At 45.7% G+C, this 24,211-nt stretch overlaps 1 protein-coding gene across 3 annotated transcripts in view; it reads left to right on the forward strand.

The window, feature by feature from the left end:
* Positions 1-24,211, forward strand: part of LOC135050403 (vang-like protein 1) — a 265,602-nt gene that overhangs the window by 176,065 nt on the left and 65,326 nt on the right. For all 3 annotated transcript variants that reach the window (XM_063956893.1, XM_063956890.1, XM_063956891.1), the window contains 2 exons: positions 11,085-11,202; positions 11,276-11,880. In XM_063956893.1, coding sequence (XP_063812963.1) covers positions 11,085-11,202; positions 11,276-11,880 — 723 coding nt within the window. The remainder of the gene's footprint in view (positions 1-11,084; positions 11,203-11,275; positions 11,881-24,211) is intronic.

Here is a 24,211-nt window from a genome sequence, read left to right on the forward strand (position 1 = left end):
GTCTCTCCTGTTTTTATTTGGGTATTTTTTTTCCATTAGAACTACAGGTACCAGCGGGCCCGTTTTTCTCCCGCATGCTGGTACTTGTGGTTCTCCAAGTACCAGCTTGCGGGGGAGGCTTGCTGGGACTTGTAGTACTACTGAAAAAAACAATATTCTTTTAATTTTCTCAAGGCTATCAGCCCCCCATCCGCAGCCTTTGGATGGGGGGGACAGCCTCGGGCTTCACCCCTGGCCCTTGGGTGGCTGGGGAGGGGGACCCCTTGATTGAAGGGGTCCCCACTCCCCCAGGGTACCCCGGCCAGGGGTGACTAGTTGGATATTTAATGCCACGGCCGCAGGGCACTGTATAAAAGTGACCCCCGGCTGTGGCATTATCTGTCCAGCTAGTGGAGCCTGATGCTGGTGTAAAAAATACGGGGGACCCCTATTCTTTTTGTCCCCCGTATTTTTTGCACCAGCACCAGGCGCAGAGCCCGGTGCTGGTTTTAAAAATACGGGGGATCCCCTGTCCGTTTTCCCCCCGGATTTTTAGAACTAGGACCGGCTCGAAGAGCCCGAAGCTGGTTATGCTTTGGAGGGGGGACCCCACGCAATTTTTTTTCAGGTTTTTCCCATTCCATTTAAAAAAATAAAAATAAAATAATAATAATAATAATAATAATCTTTTAAAAAATATATAAATAATACTTGTGCCTCCAAAAAAGACAAACCAAGTACCTAATCCCTTCTAATATAAATAGATATGCTATTACCCACCCAAAAAAACACAAAAAAAAACATGTTTTTAAATTTTTTTTATTAGATTCCGCCAGCAAAGTGTGGCGGATTGAAAATGACCGAAAACGAAACGTTAAGCTGTCAGAACAGGGTCACGTATGTTCTTGATTTTTGAAAAGTCCTAGAGTGCCGCCTATCGTTTGTGATATGTTTGCTTTTTGAAGCTCAGGAGGGCACCAGGCAAGCTGTACATTTTACTACATTGGGAGTGCCGAATATCTACATCTGGTATATATATATATATATATATAATTTGCCTTGGCAGCCCAACCATGCTGGTATATCCATAGTTCAGTATAAAAACAAGTAAATCTAATAAATGTATGGTGGTGAAAGAAAAGCCCAGTTTCACTGAAAAAAAGACAATTCTGCATGTTTTGAAATGAAAAAAACAAAACAAAACTGAAGAACTGTAGGAAGGCACTGTCCGCCTACTTCAGTGACATCACAAGTTGGACAGAAGTTGGAAGGTTGGTTGGTCTGATGAAAAGTTGGTTAGATGTGTGGAGCACTGGTAAAAAGTTGGTTAGATGTGTGGAGCACTGTTTTAGTTGAACAGACAAGTTGGATGGTTGGAAGTTTGGAGTGTTGGAGAAAAGTTGGTCTGATGTATGGCTAGCTTTACTCATTCCACGTATCACTATTATCTCAATGCCTAATCCATGTCACGGCTGAGATTGTTTGTGAACCCGGACTAGTACTGGACACTGGGTTTGGTCTTGAGCGCAGTGAGCAGAATCAGGCTGGCTTAGTGAATGATCCGCTCGTCCAGACGTGGCAGTCAGGCAGTGTACCCTATGAGGGAAGGTGACCAGCTATGGGTACTGGAACACTGGTGGTGGAAGCCACCAGTGCAATGGGTAGCTGGAATGTCACCTAATGGAGAATCACGTGAGAACTGGTGAGTTGACGTAATGCTGGGAGGATCAGCAATGCTGGAAAGTCACAGATCACTGGCTGGAACCAATGTGATAGCTGTCGACGAGGCTGAGGACAACAGCAATACTTGAAGCTGAGGATGTCAGCAACACTTGTACACGAAGCAGAGGATGTCGGCAACGCTTGTAGACGAAGATGAGGATGTCAGCAACACTTGTACACGAAGCAGAGGATGTCAGCAACACTTGTACACGAAGCAGAGGATGTCAGCAATACTTGTACACGAAGCAGAGGATGTCAGCAATACTTGTACACGAAGCAGAGGATGTCGGCAACGCTTGTAGACGAAGATGAGGATGTCAGCAACACTTGTACACGAAGCAGAGGATGTCAGCAATACTTGTAGACGAAGATGAGGATGTCAGCAACACTTGTACACGAAGCAGAGGATGTCGGCAACGCTTGTAGACGAAGATGAGGATGTCAGCAACACTTGTACACGAAGCAGAGGATGTCGGCAACGCTTGTAGACGAAGATGAGGATGTCAGCAACACTTGTACACGAAGCAGAGGATGTCGGCAACGCTTGTAGACGAAGATGAGGATGTCAGCAACACTTGTACACGAAGCAGAGGATGTCGGCAACGCTTGTAGACGAAGATGAGGATGTCAGCAACACTTGTACACGAAGCAGAGGATGTCGGCAACGCTTGTAGACGAAGATGAGGATGTCAGCAACACTTGTACACGAAGCAGAGGATGTCGGCAACGCTTGTAGACGAAGATGAGGATGTCAGCAACACTTGTACACGAAGCAGAGGATGTCGGCAACGCTTGTAGACGAAGATGAGGATGTCAGCAATACTTGTACACGAAGCAGAGGATGTCGGCAACGCTTGTAGACGAAGATGAGGATGTCAGCAACACTTGTACACGAAGCAGAGGATGTCAGCAATACTTGTACACGAAGCAGAGGATGTCGGCAATACTTGTACATGAAGCTGAGGATGTCAGCAATACTTGTACACGAAGCAGAGGATGTCGGCAGCGCTTGTAGACGAAGATGAGGATGTCAGCAATACTTGTACACGAAGCAGAGGATGTCAGCAATACTTGTACAGTACACGAAGCAGAGGATGTCGGCAACACTTGTAGACGAAGATGAGGATGTCAGCAATACTTGTACACGAAGCAGAGGATGTCAGCAATACTTGTACACGAAGCAGAGGATGTCGGCAACACTTGTACACGAAGAGGAGGATGTCAGCAATACTTGTACACGAAGCAGAGGATGTCAGCAACGCTTGTAGACGAAGATGAGGATGTCAGCAATACTTGTACACGACGCAGAGGATGTCGGCAATGCTTGTAGACGAAGATGAGGATGTCAGCAATACTTGTACACGAAGCAGAGGATGTCAGCAACACTTGTACACGAAGCAGAGGATGTCAGCAATACTTGTACACGAAGCAGAGGATGTCAGCAATACTTGTACACGAAGCAGAGGATGTCGGCAACGCTTGTAGACGAAGATAAGGATGTCAGCAATACTTGTACACGAAGCAGAGGATGTTGGCAATGCTTGTAACCGAAGCCGGGGACGTCAGCAATACTTGTACACGAAGCAGAGGATGTCAGCAATACTTGTACACGAAGCAGAGGATGTCAGCAATACTTGTACACGAAGCAGAGGATGTCAGCAATACTTGTACACGAAGCAGAGGATGTCGGCAACGCTTGTAGACGAAGATAAGGATGTCAGCAATACTTGTACACGAAGCAGAGGATGTTGGCAATGCTTGTAACCGAAGCCGGGGACGTCAGCAACGCTTGCAGCAGAAACTCGGTTTTCCAGTAGCTGTGATGCGGTGGTTCTGCACAATGAGTACTGCAATGTTGTAGACCGAAGTGCCAGGTTTTCTGGATACTATGGTGCGCTACTTTGTGCAGTGTTGAACTGGAAGCTGGGATTGAACCAGCGGTGCAGGTTTGCAGATATCCTGGAGATGAGATAACCAGCGGTGCAGGTTTGCAGATATCCTGGAGACGAGATAGCCAGCGGTGCAGGTTTGCAGATATCCTGGAGATGAGATAGCCAGCGGTGCAGGTTTGCAGATATCCTGGAGATGAGATAACCAGCGATGCAGGTTTGCAGATATCCTGTAGATGAGATAGCCAGCGGTGCAGGCTTGCAGATATCCTGGAGCTAGGATCACCAGCGGTGCAGGTTTCCAGATATCCTGGAGCTAGGATCACCAGCGGTGCAGGTTTCCAGATATCCTGGAGCTAGGATCACCAGCGGTGCAGGTTTGCAGATATCCTGGAGATAGGAGTCAGGAAGTGCTGAAGTTGGTAATGCGCTGTCTCTTTAAGCAGGAGATTGCAGGCGCTCTCTACATGCTAGTGGACAACAAAGCACTGACAGCTTCCCAGTGCTTGGAGCTGGAATATATACCCCTTGCTCACTGGATATAGGCCCTCATTCCGAGTTGATCGGTCGCAAGGCGAATTTAGCAGAGTTACACACGCTAAGCCGCCGCCTACTGGGAGTGAATCTTAGCTTCTTAAAATTGCGACCGATGTATTCGCAATATTGCGATTACTAACTACTTAGCAGTTTCAGAGTAGCTCCAGACTTACTCTGCCTGTGCGATCAGTTCAGTGCTTGTCGTTCCTGGTTGACGTCACAAACACACCCAGCGTTCGCCCAGGCACTCCCACCGTTTCTCCGGCCACTCCTGCGTTTTTTCCGGAAACGGTAGCGTTTTCAGCCACACGCCCCTGAAACGCCGTGTTTCCGCCCAGTAACACCCATTTCCTGTCAATCACATTACGTTCGCCGGAGCGATGAAAAAGCCGTGAGTAAAATTACTTTCTACATAGCAAAGTTACTTGGCGCAGTCGCAGTGCGAACATTGCGCATGCGTACTAAGCGGATTTTCATTGCGATGCGATGAAAAATACCGAGCGAACAACTCGGAATGAGGGCCATAGACTGAAGGAATCACATGTCAGGGCAACACTACCTGGTTGGAGAGCTCTCTGCAGAGTCAGCTGATCAGGAAGTAACATGCAGTACTCCAGACTAGGCTTCAGAGTGGACTGAGGCCTAGCAGGCCGGGAATTAGCAGAAGCCTAACTATCCTGAAATGGATGCTGTGACTGACAGCTCGGGACGTCGGATGGACCAGCAAATGGCGGACAGCACTTTGGACTGCACCGCAGGTAGGTCAAAGTGCGACTGGCAAGCGCTGTAAACCTCTGTTTTGTGACAATCCACGTATCACTATTATCTCAGTGCCTTATCCACGTATCTCCATTATCTCAGTTACTCATTCCACGTATCACTATTATCTCAGTTACTCATTTCGCGTATCACTATTATCTCAGTGCCTAATCCATTTATTACTATTATCTCAGTGCCTAATCCACTTATCACTATTATCTCAGTGCCTAATTCACGTATCACTATTACCTCAGAGCTTAAGCCACGCATCCCTATCATCTCAGTGCCTAATCCACGTATCACTATCACTTCAGTGCTCAATCCACGTACCACTATTATCTCAGTGCCTAATCCACGTATCACTATTACCTCAGAGCCTAATCCATGTCTCACTATTATTTTAGTGCCTAATCCACGTATCACTATTATCTCAGTGCCTAATCCACGTATCACTATTATCTCAGTGCCTAACCCACGTATCACTTTTATCTCAGTGCCTAACCCACGTATCACTTTTATCTCAGTGCCTAATCCATGTATCACCATTACCTCAGAGCTTAGCCATATTTCACTATTATCTCAGTGCCTGATCCACGAATCACTATTATCTCAGTGCCTAATCCACGTATCACTATTATCTCAGTGCCTAATCCACGTATCACTATTACCTCAGAGCCTAATCCATGTCTCACTATTATCTCAGTGCCTAATCCACGTATCACTATTATCTCAGTGCCTGATCCACGTATCACTATTATCTCAGTGCCTAATCCACGTATCACTATTATCTCAGTGCCTAATCCACGTATCACTTTGAAATTTTGACCCTTTGTCAATCAAAAAAAAATATGGAGATTCCAGTAAAAAAATGTTTATCAATCTTCCCTATCTCCGTGAATTCATTATACATTCCCTTACTTCATACTGAATAATTCTTTGGGTGCAAAAAAAAAGTGGGTTCAATTAGCATTATCAACCTAAGGCAGGTGAGTTATTATGTCCCTTTTTTGTTTAAATTGATCCTTAAAGTATACTTTAAAGGGCTATGAAAGAAAAATAAAGGGATTTTGATTGCCTGTATGAGTATTTGCATGTTTAATTATAATTATCTTGTTAAAAACGAAAATTGCCATTAGGTATAATTTTGCCCGCCAGGAGAGTATTTTCATGTATATGTGCAGATTTCTAATAACACGTAGGGGAGTATTCAGTTAGCTGTAATAGCTTATTTATTTATTTTTTGCTCAAAAAACGTTGATTTTACTGCAAATCGTGAAAGATTTAATTAGCTGTAATAATTTATTGTCGATACTTTTACCGTGAATTTAACTTCACCTACTCTGAGAAGGTCATTTTTTTTTTTTGAGCATGGACTAAGGAAACAGATTTTATGTACCAACTGAGAACCTAGATCTATGTACTCCTGATGGTGGTAACGGCCTTATGGGTATATGCAATTCACGGTGAATCGCGGCAATTTTTCGCCGTTTTTTAATTCGACTAAATTCGCCAGGTGAATTCCGGCAGGTGGCTGCCGGAATTCACCATATTCAATGAAAAACGGATTCGCCAGAATCGCGGGCGAAAATCGGCCGATTTGGCGGATTTTGCCGCGATTTTAAAAAACGGGAAAAAACCGGAAAAAAAAATGGCGTGGGGTCCCCCCTCCAAAGCATAACCAGCCTCGGGCTCTTCGAGCCGGTCCTGGTTCTAAAAATCCGGGGGAAAAACGAACAGGGGATCCCCCGTATTTTTAAAACCAGCACCGGGCTCTGCGCCTGGTGCTGGTGCAAAAAATATGGGGGACAAAACGAGCAGGGGTCCCCCGTATTTTTCACACCAGCATCGGGCTCCACTAGCTGGACAGATAATGCCACAGCCGGGGGTCACTTTTATGCCGTGCCCTGCGGCCGTGGCATTAAATATCCAACTAGTCACCCCTGGCCGGGGTACCCTGGGGGAGTGGGGACCCCTTCAATCAAGGGGTCCGCCCCCCCCAGCCACCCAAGGGCCAGGGGTGAAGCCCGAGGCTGTCCCCCCCCATCCAATGGGCTGCGGATGGGGGGGCTGATAGCCTTTTGTGATCATGAAAAGAATATTGTTTTTTCCAGCAGTACTACAAGTCCCAGCAAGCCTCCCCCGCAAGCTGGTACTTGGAGAACCACAAGTACCAGCATGCGGGAGAAAAACGGGCCCGCTGGTACCTGTAGTACTACTGGGAAAAAAATACCCAAATAAAAACAGTACACACACACCGTGAAAGTAAAACTTTATTACACACTACCGACACACACATACTTACCTATGTTGACACGCCGACTGCCACGGTCTCCGACGATCCGAGGGTACCTGTGAAAAAATTATACTCACCTTCCAGCGTCCAGAGATAAATCCACGTCCAGAGAGATAAATCCACGTACTTGTAAAAAAAACAAAAATACCCGCTCCATACCGGACTAAAAGGGGTCCCATGCTGACACATCAGACCCCTTTCTCCCGAATGCCGGGACATCACGTGACTCCTGTCACTGAAGTCCCTTCAGCCAATCAGGAAGCGCTACTTCCGTGGCGCTCACCTGATTGGCTGTGCGCTGTCTGTGCTGTCAGACAGCGCATCGCAAAGCCGCTCCATTACTTTCAATGGTGGGAACTTTGCGGGTAGCGGTGGGGTTAACCCGCGGTCAGCCGCTGACCGGCGGGTGACCTCACCGCTAGCCGCTAAGTTCCCACCATTGAATATAATGGACGGGGCTGTGCGATGCGCTGTCTGAGTTCAGACAGCGCACAGCCAATCAGGTGAGCGCACCGAAGTTGCGCTTCCTGATTGGCTTTAGAAACCTTTCAGTGACAGCTGTCACTGAGAGGTCTCTCTGCATTCGGGGATAGGGGTCCCATGTGTCAGCATGGGACCCCTTTCAGTCCGTTTGGTCGGGTGTCCGGTTTGTTATTTTCTACAAGTACGTGGATTTATCTCTGGACCCTGGTTGAGGTGAGTATATTGATCTTTTATTTTCAGGTATCCGTGGATTCTACATGGAGAAGAGGACCGATGTCGGCGTGTGAACATAGGTAAGTATGTGTGTGTCGACGTATGAAATAAAGTTTTACTGTCGACGGTGTGTGTGTCCTGTTTTTATTTGGGTATTTTTTTTCCAGTAGTACTACAGGTACCAGCGGGCCCGCTTTTCTCCCGCATGCTGGTACTTGTGGTTCTCCAAGTACCAGCTTGCAGGGGAGGCTTGCTGGGACTTGTAGTACTGCTGGAAAAAACAATATTCTTTTCATGATCACAAAAGGCTATCAGCCCCCCCATCCGCAGCCCATTGGATGGGGGGGGACAGCCTTGGGCTTCACCACTGGCCCTTGGGTGGCTGGGGGGGGGACCCCTTGATTGAAGGGGTCCCCACTCCCCCAGGGTACCCCGGCCAGGGGTGACTAGTTGGATATTTAATGCCACGGCTGCAGGGCACGGCATAAAAGTGACCCCCGGCTGTGGCATTATCTGTCCAGCTAGTGGAGCCCGATGCTGGTGTTAAAAATACGGGGGACCCCTACGCTTTTTGTCCCCCGTATTTTTGGCACCAGCACCAGGCGCAGAGCCCGGTGCTGGTTTTAAAAATACGGGGGATCCCCTGTCAATTTTTTCCCCGCATTTTTAGAACCAGGACCAGCTCGAAGAGCCCGAGGCTGGTTATGCTTTGGAGGGGGGACCCCACGCCATTTTTTTTTAGGATTTTACCGTTCCAGCAATAAAAAATAAAAATAAAAAAAATAATATTTTAAAAAATATATAAATAATATTTGTGCCTCCAAAAAAAAAAAAAAAAAAAGTACCTAATCCCTTCTAATATAAATAGATCTGCTATTCCCCCCCAAAAAAACACAAAAAAAAACATGTTTAAAATTTTTTTATTTGTTTTCACCCTCCAAAGTGTGGCGGATTGAAAATGACGAATTTGCTGTCTAAAAGCACTGCTGTCGAATTTCCAAACTTGAATTGAATATGCTTTGGTCGAATTGCAGCACTTGTATCATCGCAGAAAAGTCGAATTTGCAAAAATTCGAATTTCAAAAAGTCGAATTTTGAAAGTCCGTTTTTTGGTCGGAAAGCACTGAATTGCATAGGCGAATTTTTTTTTTGGTCGAAAATGACCCGAAATTCGACAATTTCGGGAATTCGACCGCAATTGCATATACCCCTTTATCTCAGGCTCAGACATCTTGGTGGTATGCTGGCAGGTAGCTGGTTGATTGGCCTGTCCCATTTTCTGTGGGCTGATAATGTCTCTTACTGTATTTTGTCAAAGACATATATGAAACCATTGTTTATGCAGACAGATCTCCTGGTCTGGACTTTGTTGTCTCAAGCAAGCGCCATTCTTGCTGATTTTGTGTGTAAATCTCTGCCCACCCAGAAGAATTGAGATGGAGTGGATGGCACTAAATCAGATCAGAATGAAATGACTGGATTTACCACATATCAGCACTTGGATGATCTCGTGGGTTACTGATGGCTCTGTTATAGATCAGGCCTGGCCAACTTGTGGCTCTCCAGCTGTTGACAAACTACAAGTCCCGACATGCCCTGCCACAGTTTTGCAATTAGGGAATGCTAAAACTGTGGCAGGGCATGGTGAGATGTGTAGTTTCACAACAGCTGGAGAGCCACAGGTTGTCCAGGCCTGTTATAGATTGTCCATCCACTTCAACCATTGGCCTGATGTTCAGAACCAAGGATAGTTCCATTGTGTGGGCACAGACCAAATCTATGAAATTCTCCGAAATCCAAACAGGCCTTGGTGTCTATCTTGCAAGCCCTGAAGGAGAGGCCAATGAGAGGATCGCAGAGGAAGTATTGCATCCATGCTAACCAGACTTCTTGGTGAGCCAAACTATATCCTGGCAGCTCTGAAACTTTCCAATCCTGCAAACTTTTTCTTCCAGTGGCCTCATGGCTAGAACAGGCTCCGGGATGGGAGATCATTGGTTGCTACTGAGCAAAAGGTAGATGGTGACAAGCTATCTCTTGTCACTGAAGCTGATACTCTCCTGAATGCAGGTGCTGAGCCAAACACAAATGGAAAGTCCCAGAAAGTGCCCTCATCTGTAATGGAGTTTGGCAATCCTCTCTGAGTTGGATGCCAGAATTTCTCTGCAAGGACTGCTTGTTACAGAATGCTAAACTTCATTTATTGCTGAGCACGATCACAATGCCATGGTGCTCCTTACTCCGGGAGAGAATAACTGGGATGGGGCAGTGGTCAGATACACATCACGTGAGGGATGAAAATGAATCAATGATATGGAGAATGCACAATTGTGAGCAATGAAACCCATGTTGATGGGTCAATTACAGAAATGTAGGCTACAAAGCTGAAGTTGGGAAACCAGCAATCAAATTAAGACTCTAGAAGGACCTGCGGTATCTTTGCATTGTGCAGATTTTGGCAGGAGTGTGGTCCTTGTAAAGGTTGGGGTCTCTTAATCCTAATTCACTGGACCTTTAGCAAATTTCAGTAAGTGAAAAATGATGGGCAGTTATCATAGTGATGGCCATCGAATGGTTAAGCATAGATGGTGCCATTGGTGCTAAGCATCCATGCTGTGTGATACAACAGGTCAATCAGTCATGGGGGTGTGGCTAAACATGACTGGGGCAGTTCTGAGTCTTATGCCCCTTGCAAACCCATAGCTGCCTCTGCCATTGATGGCAGACAAATATGGCAGGACAATCTAACCATTATTGGTTGATGTCCATCCATACATTGTAGATGGTGCACTGCCACCTATTGTTTGTAAGTGGTACTGCAGCCTACACATGGGAGCAGTGGTTCACTACTGAGGGGTGTCCGGGACATCGAAACCTTACAGATTTCCCATCATAATGCAAGAATTACGCTTTTTGTAATTATAACGTCACTAGGCGTTTTTTTGTAGTTGTACATTTATGTAAAGAGCAAGTTTGTAAAAAATTCTATGGATTCTATACTGCAATAACAGTGTATATTAATATGAGTAACAGTACTAAGGTGTTTATATCTTATATAATGAAAGACTAATGCTGCTCCTCACCTCTATGCATGCAAGTGTTTTGCGCGCCGGTGGCCACTAGATGGCGCCCGATGGAGCAATTTAACTGTTATGATGTTGTTCCGTCATTTTGACAGGCTGGTAACTAGTATGTTTATATATGTTTAGAGATAGATACCACGATGTTCAGAAGACAGTTACTATTCAGACTCCAGCAAATCAGCCTCTACTGGCTGCGGAGGACGCTGGACGCGGAGATGAAGAGGAGGAGGAGGAGGAGGATAAGGTGGGATATATGTCTGTCTGCTTGTCTGTCTATCTGGTTATCTTTGCTACATATCCTTTTTATCCCTAATTAGGAGGACAACTGGGGTGAAACAACGACGGCGATGACCTCTGAGCGCAGCGCCTCCCTGGAGGATTTGACTCCTAAACAAGCATCACAAGAGCCACAGACCACTAGACTGAGTGCTAGGACTATGTTGGGATTCTACATTTTCTGCATACTGGCCATACTCACCCTCCTTACTCCACCAATATTTATCACACTGCCCCAGGTGTTGTGGAGGACTGAGCTAGAACCTTGTGGTGTCATCTGTGAGGGACTCTATATCTCAGTTGCTTTTAAGCTGCTCTTCATGATGCTGGGTTCTTGGGCTGTGTTCTTTCGTACCCCGCGATATGTGCTACCACGGCTGGTTGAATTCAGAGCTCTTCTTCTGCTTCTGCTCAGCATATTTCTTATATCCTATTGGCTGTTCTATGCAGTGAGAGTCCTGGGATCACGAGAAAGGAACCTTCTTAGTGTGGTACAATATACAACCTCACTTGTGGATGCTTTCATCTTTATTCACTATCTGGCCGTGGTTTTGCTTGAGATAAGACAGTTGCAGCCCTTTTACCACCTCAAGGTTGTGCGAAGCAGTGATGGAGAGGTCCGCTTCTACACCATGGGAACAGCCAGGTATGATCTTCTACACTATGGGAACAGCCAGGTATGTTCTTCTACACTATGGGAACAGCCAAGTTGCATTCTTCGGTTTAGGCTGTATGTGTGTGTGGGGTGGGGGGTTAGGTTTAGGCACCCCCAGGGTTGAAGGGTTTCTGGGGCATGAGGGGGATCTGAGGCTTATAAATGATCATAAGGGGGTTCTGAGGAAAATAAAGAAACCGAGAGGCCTCTGAGGCACATAACAGGGCATTAGGAGATTCTGAGGCACATAAAGGGGCATGAGAGGGCTCTGAGGAAAATAAAGAAACTGAAGGGTTTCTGGGGCATATAAAGGGTCATGAAGGGTTTCTGGGGCATATAAAGGGTCATGAAGGGGTGCTGAGACACAAAAAGGGTCATGAGGGTGCTCTGGGGTATATCAAAAGGCACATAAAGGGGCATGACAGGGTTCTGAGGAAAATAAATAAAACTGGGGGGCTCTGAGGTATATAGAGGGTTCATGATGGGGCTTTGAGGCACATAAATGGGCATTAGGAGGATCTGAGGCATATTAAGGAGCGAAAACGACTTTGCAGAAGACTCTTGTGTGGGTGCACTCTTGTATTTAATTGTTTATATGACTTAAATTAAGAGTCCACCCACACAAGAGTCTTCTGCAAAGTCGTTTTCTCTTCAGTCCCTCCCTGACTCTGGGTGCACCACCAGGTACATATAATAGGAAGCATTCCTGTAGATGAATACAATTCTGGTTCTATATACAGTAATACTAACAATTTTTTTTGACTGGTGCGGAGTCATTCCTTGTTCTTGTGCATATTAAGGAGCACAAGGGGTCTCTGAAAGAAATTAAGAAACTAAAGGGGTTCTGTGACATATAAAGGGACATGCGAGGGCTCTGAGGCATAAAAAAGGGTATGGGGGGTTCTGGGGCACATAAAGAGGCACGAGGAAGCTCTACGGCATAGAAAAGGGCATGAGGGTCTCTGAGGAAAACAAAAGAACATGATGGGGCATCTGAGGCAAAAGAAAGGGCATAAGGGGCTCTGAGGCATAGAAAGGGGCATGAGGGTCTCTGAAGAAAACAAAGGGACATGATGGGGGATCTGAGGCATAAGAAAGGGGATATGGGGCACTGAGGCATAGAAAGGGGCATGAGTGGTCTCTAAATAATACAAAGGGGCATGATGGGGTTTTGAGGCACATAACAGGGTAGGGGGAGTCTATGGGCTTGCATATAACGGCATGAGTGGGCTCTGAGGCATTAAAAGGGGGAGGAACGGCTCTGAGGCATATAAAGAGGCATGATGGGTCTCTGAGGCACATGATGGGGTATGAAGATCTTCTTTGTCACATGCTGATCAGCAGAGCAGCGGTAAATGGATGCAGGGAGAGGCTGGGAGCAGTCCAGTAGCTGCTGGATTGTTGTGCTTGCCTCCAGTGTGACGACACGTGCTGACGCCTGCATAATGTCATACACCAGTCGCAATGGCCTAGTGGGTACGTAGCCATAATCCTTTTCCCCCTAGTCTACCTTCGAATGTTGGGATGTATGTGTGTATATAACTTGTTTATAGTGCGTGCGGTATAGACTGTATATATAACCTCTGTATAATATCTGTGTGGTATAGCCTCTATATACTGTCTAACCACTGTATAATGTGTGTGGTATACTCTGTGTATATATATATATATATATATATATATATATGTATTGTAACACTGTAAGGGTGCAAGGTGCCGTTTCCTGGGGTATATGGCAGCACGCAGCAGCTGAGGAACAACACAAGTCCAGTTTCTGGTACAACTGGCCCCAGCCAGTTTTATTGTACAGAAAATAAAACAAACACCAAAAGAAAATACCTTGCCTGTCCGGCATGAACTAAACACAAGATGTTCCTAACTATCACTAAAACAAAAAAACACAGAGTTCTCCAGCAAATACTGTATAGCTCACTTGTATCAGGAAGCGTGTTTCTCTCACAGAGATCCTGCAGTCTTCCCAGGCAGTCTGCCCACCCTAATCAGGCCAGCAGCTCTATAACACTCTTACACAGCTGAAAGCCTGATTAGCCTTCTGTGAGGCCAAAGACCCGAACTGGGCCCAATGTCTGGAACTTGCCCCATCTCTCTTTCAGGGCCCTTACCCAGCTTTTCCAACAAACTGAAAAGGTTCTAACAAAACAAAACATATTCCTAGAAGTTTCCATTTTTCTAATACATGTAAGACAAGAACCTGGGACAAACATACCTGCCCTCAAACACTATCCCAGTGTTCTTGTCACATATCCCCCTCCCCTGTTTCGACCTAGGGGCCGGAACACTTGTAGCCCCCAAACAGAAGATGCGGGACAATTGTGTACCCGGTCTATGTTCGACAGTAAACTTAAAATCCTGCAACGCTAGAAACCATCTAGTTACACGAGCATTCTTGTCTCTATTTACATACATCCATTTTAAAGGGGCATGATCCGTCACTAGTCTGAATTGTCTACCCAAGAGGTAATATCTCAAGGTATCTAGTGCCCACTTAATGGCCAAAGCCTCCTTTTCCACAATGGCATACCTTTTTTCATGCTCATTGAGTTTCCTACTCAAATAAATGATAGGGTGTTCGTCCCCATCTCTGGTTTGGGACAGCACAGCGCCTATCCCTACCTCTGAGGCATCTGTCTGTACCACAAATTCTTTTGAAAAATCTGGTGTTATCAATACCAGTTGTGAACACAAAGCCACTTTTAACGCTTGGAACGCTTTTTCTGCATCAGGGTTCCATTTCACCATATTTGACTGCTTCCCTTTGGTAAGGTCTGACAACGGCACCGCTGTGGTCGCAAAATTGGGAATAAACCATCTATAGTACCCAGTTATTCCCAAAAAAGCCCAGTTTTGAATAGCATCAATTTTATTCAATTGGGGCCTAATTAGACCTCTGCCTATGGTGAAGCCAAAGTATTTGACCTCCTCCATTGCGAGGCAACACTTCTTTGGGTTAGCAGTTAACCCTGCCTCTCTGATTGAGTCCAGTACTGCTTGTACTTTAACCAAATGGGTCCCCCAGTCTGTACGGTGAATTACCACATCATCCAAATAGGCAGCTGCATATTTTCTATGGGGCCTCAAAATTTTATCCATCGCCCGTTGAAAGGTTGCTGGAGCCCCATGCAACCCAAAGGGTAACATCTTATACTGGTACAGCCCCTCCGGAACCGAAAAGGCTGTTTTTTCTTTTGCGCTATCAGATAAAGGTATTTGCCAGTAACCTTTGGCCAGGTCCAATGTGGTGAGAAACCTGGCTGTTCCCAGCCTTTCTATAAGCTCATCCACACGGGGCATGGGGTACGCGTCAAACTTGGACACCTCATTTAACTTACGAAAGTCATTACAGAAGCGTATGCTACCGTCGGGCTTCGGGATGAGAACTATGGGACTGGACCACTCACTGTTAGATTCCTCTATGACTCCAAGTTCTAACATGGTTTTAACTTCTTTAGTAACAGCTTCTCGCTGAGCTTCAGGAATCCTATATGGCTTTAAATGAACCCTGACCCCTGGTTCTGTGACAATGTCATGTTTTATTATGGTCGCTCGGCCAGGCAGCTCTGAAAATATCTCCCTATTTTGGATGAGAAATTCTTTAACCTGATTGTTCTGGTCAGCTGATAATGTCTCTGACACCTTTACTGCGGGAAGCAACCGAGGTGAAGACACCGAAGGGCAAGGCTCCGCTGACAGAGACAACCTATCTTTCCAGGGTTTGATTAAGTTAACATGGTAGATTTGTTCGGGTTTTCTCTTTCCCGGCTGGTATACTTTGTAATTAACCTCATTCACTTTTTCCCTAATCTCAAATGGACCCTGCCATTTAGCTAGGAATTTGCTTTCCACAGTGGGTACCAAAACAAGAACTCTATCTCCAGGAGCAAATTCCCGTATCTTGGCACTCTGGTTATATACCCTCTGTTGAGCACTTTGGGCCTGTTCCATGTGCTCTCTGACAATAGGTACCACGGCTGCAATCCTATCCTGCATTTGTGATACATGTTCAATAACGCTTCTATAAGGAGTGGGCTGTCCTTCCCACGTCTCTTTGGCAATGTCCAACAGCCCTCTGGGGTGTCTACCATACAACAAATTAAATGGAGAAAACCCCGTAGAGGACTGAGGAACTTCTCTGATGGCCATTAACAAGTAGGGCAACAAACAATCCCAGTTTTTCCCATCTCTCTCAACAACCTTTTTTAACATACTTTTTAATGTTTTATTAAACCTTTCCACCAACCCGTCTGTTTGGGGATGGTAGATGGACGTCCTGAGGTGAGTGACCTTAAATAATTTGCACAATTCCTTCATGATCCTTGATATAAATGGAGTACCTTGGTCAGCCAAAATTTCTTTTGGTATTCCCACTCTACTAAAAACCTGCACCAGCTCCCTAGCTATTGCCTTGGTTGTGATAGTGCGTAAAGGGACAGCCTCAGGATATCGAGTGGCATAGTCTATAATTACCAGGATATACTGATGGCCCCGAGCAGACTTTAACAAGGGCCCCACGAGATCCATGGCTATTCTGTCAAACGGGACCTCTATAATAGGCATGGGAACTAGTGGGCTCCTGAAATGGGGTCTAGGGGCATGATACTGGCATTCAGGACAGGAAGAACAATATTCAGACACTTCTTTATAAACCCCTGGCCAAAAGAACCTTTGTAAAACTCTTTCAGTGGTTTTTTCTGCCCCTAAATGTCCTGCGGTAACGTGACTATGAGCTAAATCTAGTACCGTTCTTCGATAAGGCTGGGGAACTACCAGCTGTTCCACCACATCCTCACCCCTTTTGACAATGTGGTACAAGAGCTCATTACAGATGGCCATGTGGGGATACGTAACCCTGTCACCCGGTACCACAGGTTCCCCATTAACAACCTTAACATTCTCCCTAGCCTTTATTAAGGTAGGATCCTTTAACTGTTCAGACGCAAACAGATCCTTCTTTACCTCCAGGTCAGGCACGCTTTCAGTTCTAACTACTATGGGGTATATGCAATTAGCGGCGAATCGCGGCAAATTATCGGCCGTTTTTCAATTCGACACAATTCGACAGTGTAATTTCGGCAAGTGGGTGCCGAAATTGACCATATGCAATAAAAAACGGATTCGACAGTCCCGCTGCCGAAAAACGGCCAATTTGACGGATTTGTTCCGTTTTTTTAAAATCGGGTAAAAACGGGAAAAAACTCGGAAAAAAATGGCGTGGGGTCGCCCCTCCAAAGCATAACCAGCCTCGGGCTCTTCGAGCTGGTCCTGGTTCCAAAAATCCAGGGGAAAATGGACAGGGGATCCCCCGTATTTTTAAAACCAGCACCGGGCTCTGCGCCCGGTGCAAAAAATACGGGGGACAAAAAGAGTAGGGGTCCCCCGTATTTTTCACACCAGCATCGGGCTCCACTAGCTGGACAGATAATGCCACAGCCGGGGGTCACTTTTATACAGTGCCCTGCGGCCGTGGCATTAAATATCCAACTAGTCACCCCTGGCCGGGGTACCCTGGGGGAGTGGAGACCCCTTCAATCAAGGGGTCCCCCCCCAGCCACCAAAGGGCCAAGGGTGAAGCCCGAGTCTGTCCCCCCCCATCCAAGGGCTGCGGATGGGAGGCTGATGGCCTTGAGAAAGAATATTGTTTTTCCCTGTAGTACTACAAGTCCCAGCAAGCCTCCCCTGCAAGCTGGTACTTGGAGAACCACAAGTACCAGCATGCGGGAGAAAAACGGGCCCGCTTGTACCTGTAGTACTACTGGAAAAAAAATACCCAATTAAAAACAGGAGACACACACCTTGAGAGTAAAACTTTATTACACACCTGCCGACACATACTTACCTATGTTGACCCGCCGACTGCCACGTCTCCTGATCCGACGATCCGGGGTACCTGTGAATCAAATTATACTCACCTCAATCCAGTGTCCAGATATAAATCCACGTACTTGGCAAAAAAACAAACCGCATTTACCCGGACCACGCACTGAAGGGGGTCCCATGTTTACACATGGGACCCCTTTCCCCGAATGCCGGGACCCCACGTGACTGCTGTCACCGAGGTCCCTTCTGCCAATCAGCGAGCGCAACGTCCTGGTTGGCTGGACGTCTGAGCTGTCAGACAGCGCCTCGCAAAGCCTCTCCATTACTTTCAATGGTGGGAACTTTGCGTCAGCGGTGAGGTCACCCGCGGTCAGCGGCTGACCGCGGGTAACCCCACCGCTGCCCGCAAAGTTCCCACCATTGAAAGTAATGGAGAGGCTTTGCGATGCGCTGTCTGAGGTCACACGCGCATACAGCCAATCAGGTGAGTGCAACGAAGTTGCGCTTCCTGATTGGCTGAAGGGACCTCGGTGACAGCAGTCACGTGGTGTCCCGGCATTCGGGGAAAGGGGTCTCATGTGTAAACATGGGACCCATTTCAGTGCGTGGTCCGGGTAAATGCGTTTTGTTTTTTTGCCAAGTACGTGGATTTATATCTGGACACTGGATTGAGGTGAGTATAATTTTATTCACAGGTACCCCGGATCGTCGGATCAGGAGACGTGGCAGTCGGCGGGTTAACATAGGTAAGTATGTGTGTGTCAGCAGGTGTGTAATAGGTGTGTGTCTCCTGTTTTTATTTGGGTATTTTTTTTCCAGTAGTACTACAGGTACCAACGGGCCCGTTTTTCTCCCGCATGCTGGTACTTGTGGTTCTCCAAGTACCAGCTAGCGGGGGAGGCTTGCTGATTGAAGGGGTCCCCACTCCCCCAGGGTACCCCGGCCAGGGGTGACTAGTTGGATATTTAATGCCACGGCCGCAGGGCACTGTATAAAAGTGACCCCCGGCTGTGGCATTATCTGTCCAGCTAGTGGAGCCCGATGCTGGTGTAAAAAATACGGGGGACCCCTACTCTTTTTGTCCCCCGTATTTTTTGCACCAGCACCAGGCGCAGAGCCCGGTGCTGGTTTTAAAAATACGGGGGATCCCCTGTCCATTTTCCCCCCGGATTTTTAGAACCAGGACCGGCTCGAAGAGCCCGAGGCTGGTTATGCTTTGGAGGGGGGACCCCATGCCATTTTTTTCGGGATTTTACCATTCCATCTAAAAAAATAAAAAAAATATATATATTTTTTTAAATATATAAATAATACTTGTGCCTCCCAAAAAGACAAACCAAGTACCTAATCCCTTCTAATATAAATAGATATGCTATTACCAATAAAAAAAACACCAAAAAAAACATGTTTTACATTTTTTTTATTAGTTTCACCCACCAAAGTGTGGCGGATTGAAAATGACGAATTTACTGTCTAAAAGCACTGTTGTCGAATTTCCAAACTTCAATTGAATATACTTTTGTCGAATTGCCGCATTTGTACCATTGCAGAAAAGTCGAATTTGACAAAAGTCGAATTTCAAAAAGTCGAATTTGGAAAGTCCGTTTTTTTGACGGAAAGTACTGTATTGCATTGTCGATTTTTTTTTTGGGGCGAAAAAGTCCAGTTTTTCGACAATTTCGGGAATTCGACCGCAATTGCATATACCCCGTCTCTGTTCCCAGCAAGAGGGTCCTCACTGGACTCCCCATCTGTCACTTCCCCAGCCAAACTAGCAAAAGGCAAAAGGTCAGAAAGTTCCGAAGACACACGTACATCCATAAAATCACCGGTATTATCAACTGGCTCTTTACTTCTCACATCTGTTGATAACTGTGATTCCCACAGTTTCCAAAAATGAGGAAAATCCCTCCCTATTATGGCCTCATGCACCAAGGTGGGGACCAGTCCTACTTTAACAATTGCTGACCCACAACAAGTTTCTATATTCACTTCAGCAGTGACATAATGTTGGGTATCCCCATGTATGCAAGTTACCCCAATAGGTATTTGCTGGACCTTTAAGGGGTTCACTAACCCAGCTTTCACGAGGGTAACTAAACTTCCTGAATCTAGCAAAGCCTCTACTTGGTTACCCTCTAAGAACACATCACATATTTGTTTTTCCAGCTCAGGTGAAGGTACCACAGTACAGACTAACCTAGCAAAGAAAGACATTCTGCGACATTCAAAGGCAGAAAAAGTCAGTGGGTGTAATCCTACAGACAGAAGGTGGGCGCTGATTACTAGAACTGATTGATTATATGAAATACAATTTAGTTAATTGGATAGGTGTAATACCTATAATGTAGGAAACACCCTATTAGCTGCCCACAATGATGGACCTGGATATCCACCTAACTAAGCAAAAAGAGGAATAATGATAATGTGGGCGCTCAGGGGAATTAGAATACAACGGCTGCTGGTTTTGTAAAAAATCAATAACATTTATTGGTAAAAATATATATTATCTAAAAAGAGCAAATCAACATAAATTATTTGGTTGCCATAACCGGCAACTAATGACAAATTAATAAAACAAGTTGCAACAATACCATAATGGTTTAAAAAGTTAATAGTAATCACTGTGTCCTGGGTCCCGGGACTTTATAGGATGTTATAGCACTATCCCAGATTAATATTGTTAGTTCTCTTGCATGCATGCATGTGGCTGTTTAATGATTAATAAGAGTTGAGTGCTGTTACTGGCTCAAATGCACTTTGCGGGATAAAAGAAGAAGAAGGCTGAGAATGTTTAACGCCTGTTTATACTTCACCAATTGATGTAGCTGAATTGGTGGTATGCCAGTCCCGCAGCTGTCTCCCTCCGTATGGCTGGCCGCACTGAGGCGGTTTCTCTTGGGGCCGTGCCTGGTGTGTATGGCACAGTGTCCTGCAGGCTTGTGCTCGGCTACGTCAGGAGCGGAGACAGAGAGCCAAGTGTGGAGATCCTGGGTAGCAGGGGACGCTGCGTTGCCGCGGTTCGCGACTTCCGGTTACGGTGCTTCCGGCTTCCGGTTTGCGGTCCACCTGCGTTCCACAGTTGTGCAAGTCACCTGACGCGTTTCTCCGCCTCCACAATGGGCGGTTTCTTCAGAGGTAGCATCACATTGCATGGGTTCTTGCATGACTGGGCAATTGGCAATAACATGACCTGGCATACCACACCTAAAACATTTAACCACATGATTATCAACCCGTTTGGGCAGCATAGACCGTTCTAGCCCCATTGGCCTGTCTCCAGGGCCAGTGTTTACAGTCTCTCCAGCCTTGCATTCTCTTAACCGCCCAGCAACGTTTTCCCATGGAACAGTCTTACCAGTCTTTACTGAAGGGCGCTGTCGAGGATCTAAAGGTTGCTGGGTGGTCATCAGTAGTTCCTCTGCTGCCAAATACCTCTCTACCATGTCCACTAATTGGTCAGCAGTACCCGGGTTTCCATGGCTCACCCACTTGCGCAGGACCATGGGCAAAGATCTCAAGTAGCGGTCCATGACGATTCTTTCAACCATCTGGGGACCAGTTAATGTCTCTGGCTGTAACCATTTTTTTGTTAGCTGAATAAGGTCGTGCATCTGGGAGCGAGGAGGCTTGTCCATGGCGTACACCCACCGGTGCACCCGTTGTGCTCGTACTGACAGCGTGACTCCCAGGCGGGTCAGGATCTCAGTCTTTAATTTATCATAGTCCCGAGCCTCAGCAGGGCTTAAATCAAAGTACGCTTTTTGGGGCTCACCTGACAGGAAAGGTGCCAGCAGACTGGCCCACTGTGCTTTCGGCCAGTTCTCACGCTCGGCAGTCCTTTCAAACGTGGTCAGGTAGGCCTCCACATCATCAGCCTCTATCATTTTCTGCAGGAAGTGACTGGCCCGTATAGAACTAGAGCTGGTCGGAGCACTGACGGCCACATCTCCAATCCGGGCTGCAAGGCTCTGCACCACTTCTGTTAAGGCCTCTCTATCCTGACGCTGTTGCCTGTAAAGTTCGTCAACAGCTGCCTGCTGTAGTCTCCAATTTTCCTCCATTGCCACCTGCTGCTGTCTGTTGGCCTCCTGCTGAACCGCTGTAGCTTGCAGCAAGGCTTTAAGCAGTTCCTCCATGTCGACAGATTTTTCAGGCGGCTTTGTAGCTGCTTTCACCCAGGACATATATCAAACCCTCAGGGGTGAGTCTCAGCAACTTCACACTGGGCTGTATCTGCATAAACCACCGTTTTCTGCAGGCCTCATAAAGCTGCTGCTTTCACTTATGCGCAGAACGGACTGCTCGCGTTCTCCACTAAGTTGTAACACTGTAAGGGTGCAAGGTGCCGTTTCCTGGGGTAAATGGCAGCACGCAGCAGCTGAGGAACAACACAAGTCCAGTTTCTGGTACAACTGGCCCCAGCCAGTTTTATTGTACAGAAAATAAAACAAACACCAAAAGAAAATACCTTGCCTGTCCGGCACTAACTAAACACAAGATGTTCCTAACTATCACTAAAAAAAAAAACAGAGTTGTCCAGCAAACACTGTATAGCTCACAGCTGAAAGCCTGATTAGCCTTCTGTGAGGCCAAAGACCCGAACTGGGCCCAATGTCTGGAACTTGCCCCATCTCTCTTTCAGGGCCCTTACCCAGCTTTTCCTACAAACTGAAAAGGTTCTAACAAAACAAAACATATTCCTAGCAGTTTTCATTTTTCTAATACATTTAAGACAAGAACCTGGGACAAACATACCTGCCCTCAAACACTATCCCAGTGTTCTTGTCACAATATATATATATATATATATAGGTAAGCAGGGTCGACGGCACTCCCAAGTCCCCTAAACGATGGTATCAATAGTTGTAATGCCGGTGCCCTCCCCGGGATATACAGTATACCTGTATCCAATAGTATAGAGTATGATTGCGGGCGGCACTCTCGGCGTGAATGAAGACAGACACGTGAGTCTTTAAGTCATCAACGTTTCAATGTCCAGAGTGACATTTTCGTCAGGATAAAGTTACAAACAAGCATTACTCACCATTTTATCTCCGTCTGGTGGTCCGAGGCGCCATCAGCCGTCGCGTCCCGTTCCGTGCAACAATGACGTCATCACGAGGTGCCGGCATCGGCGTCAAGGAACACCTGGACCGGAGCACATATAAAAACACCTAAAATAAGTGCAAAACGAAGCAAGTGAAAATAAATAACAAAACAATATAGAGACTATTAACAATGCAACATTAGGGTCTGATTTATAATAATGTATCACTCATGCAGTCATATTGTAACTTGTAACCGCTAAACAGAAGTTAATTATTGTGCCGTTAATGCACAAAATATTGAATATAGATTAGACCGTTAATGTGCTAGAAGAGTCAGTGTATTACTACACTATGTGAATGAACAACTATATTATGCATAGGAAGATGTAACAAGTCAGAATAACAAAATAATTAAAGTTATTCTGACTTGTTACATCTTCCTATGCATAATATAGTTGTTCATTCACATAGTGTAGTAATACACTGACTCTTCTAGCACATTAACGGTCTAATCTATATGACTGCATGAGTGATACATTATTATAAATCAGACCCTAATGTTGCATTGTTAATAGTCTCTATATTGTTTTGTTATTTATTTTCACTTGCTTCGTTTTGCACTTATTTTAGGTGTTTTTATATGTGCTCCGGTCCAGGTGTTCCTTGACGCCGATGCCGGCACCTCGTGATGACGTCATTGTTGCACGGAACGGGACGCGACGGCTGATGGCGCCTCGGACCACCAGACGGAGATAAAATGGTGAGTAATGCTTGTTTGTAACTTTATCCTGACGAAAATGTCACTCTGGACATTGAAACGTTGATGACTTAAAGACTCACGTGTCTGTCTTCATTCACGCCGAGAGTGCCGCCCGCAATCATACTCTATATATATATATATATATATATTGGAAAAAGCAAATAAGATCAGAGCGACCATAGGTGGTAAAATACTTTAAGAGACTAAGAAAAAATTCTTATAAAACAATGAGGGGTTTATTTACAACGAACGTTTGAGACAATTGAACATATGAAGGATTTCAATAGTAGCAGGAATCATCCAACGCGTTTCGTCTGGTCTGACTACATCAAGACCCCTCAGTTAAGCTGCTTTTTCTTTATACGGAACTTTTCATCTATTTATATCTCTACACATAACTTTAGACATATTTATCTCTAGAGCTTCTCATTTTTTAAATACATGTATTTTTAGCACTATTTTTTATTACTGTCTTTTATATGTCCTATGGAAAGTTTAAAAAAAAAAATTTTTTTTTGCAACCGTCTTTTTAAAAAACAGCATTTTATACATGTTGCCCTCTCTTTCTATGTTTTTATACTTCATATGTTCAAGTGTCTCAAACGTTCGTTGTAAATAAACCCCTCATTGTTTTATAAGAATTTTTTCTTAGTCTCTTAAAGTATTTTACCACCTA

The sequence above is a fragment of the Pseudophryne corroboree genome, chromosome 2 (genome assembly GCF_028390025.1).
Source record: "Pseudophryne corroboree isolate aPseCor3 chromosome 2, aPseCor3.hap2, whole genome shotgun sequence".
In the NCBI taxonomy this organism is placed as follows: domain Eukaryota; kingdom Metazoa; phylum Chordata; class Amphibia; order Anura; family Myobatrachidae; genus Pseudophryne; species Pseudophryne corroboree.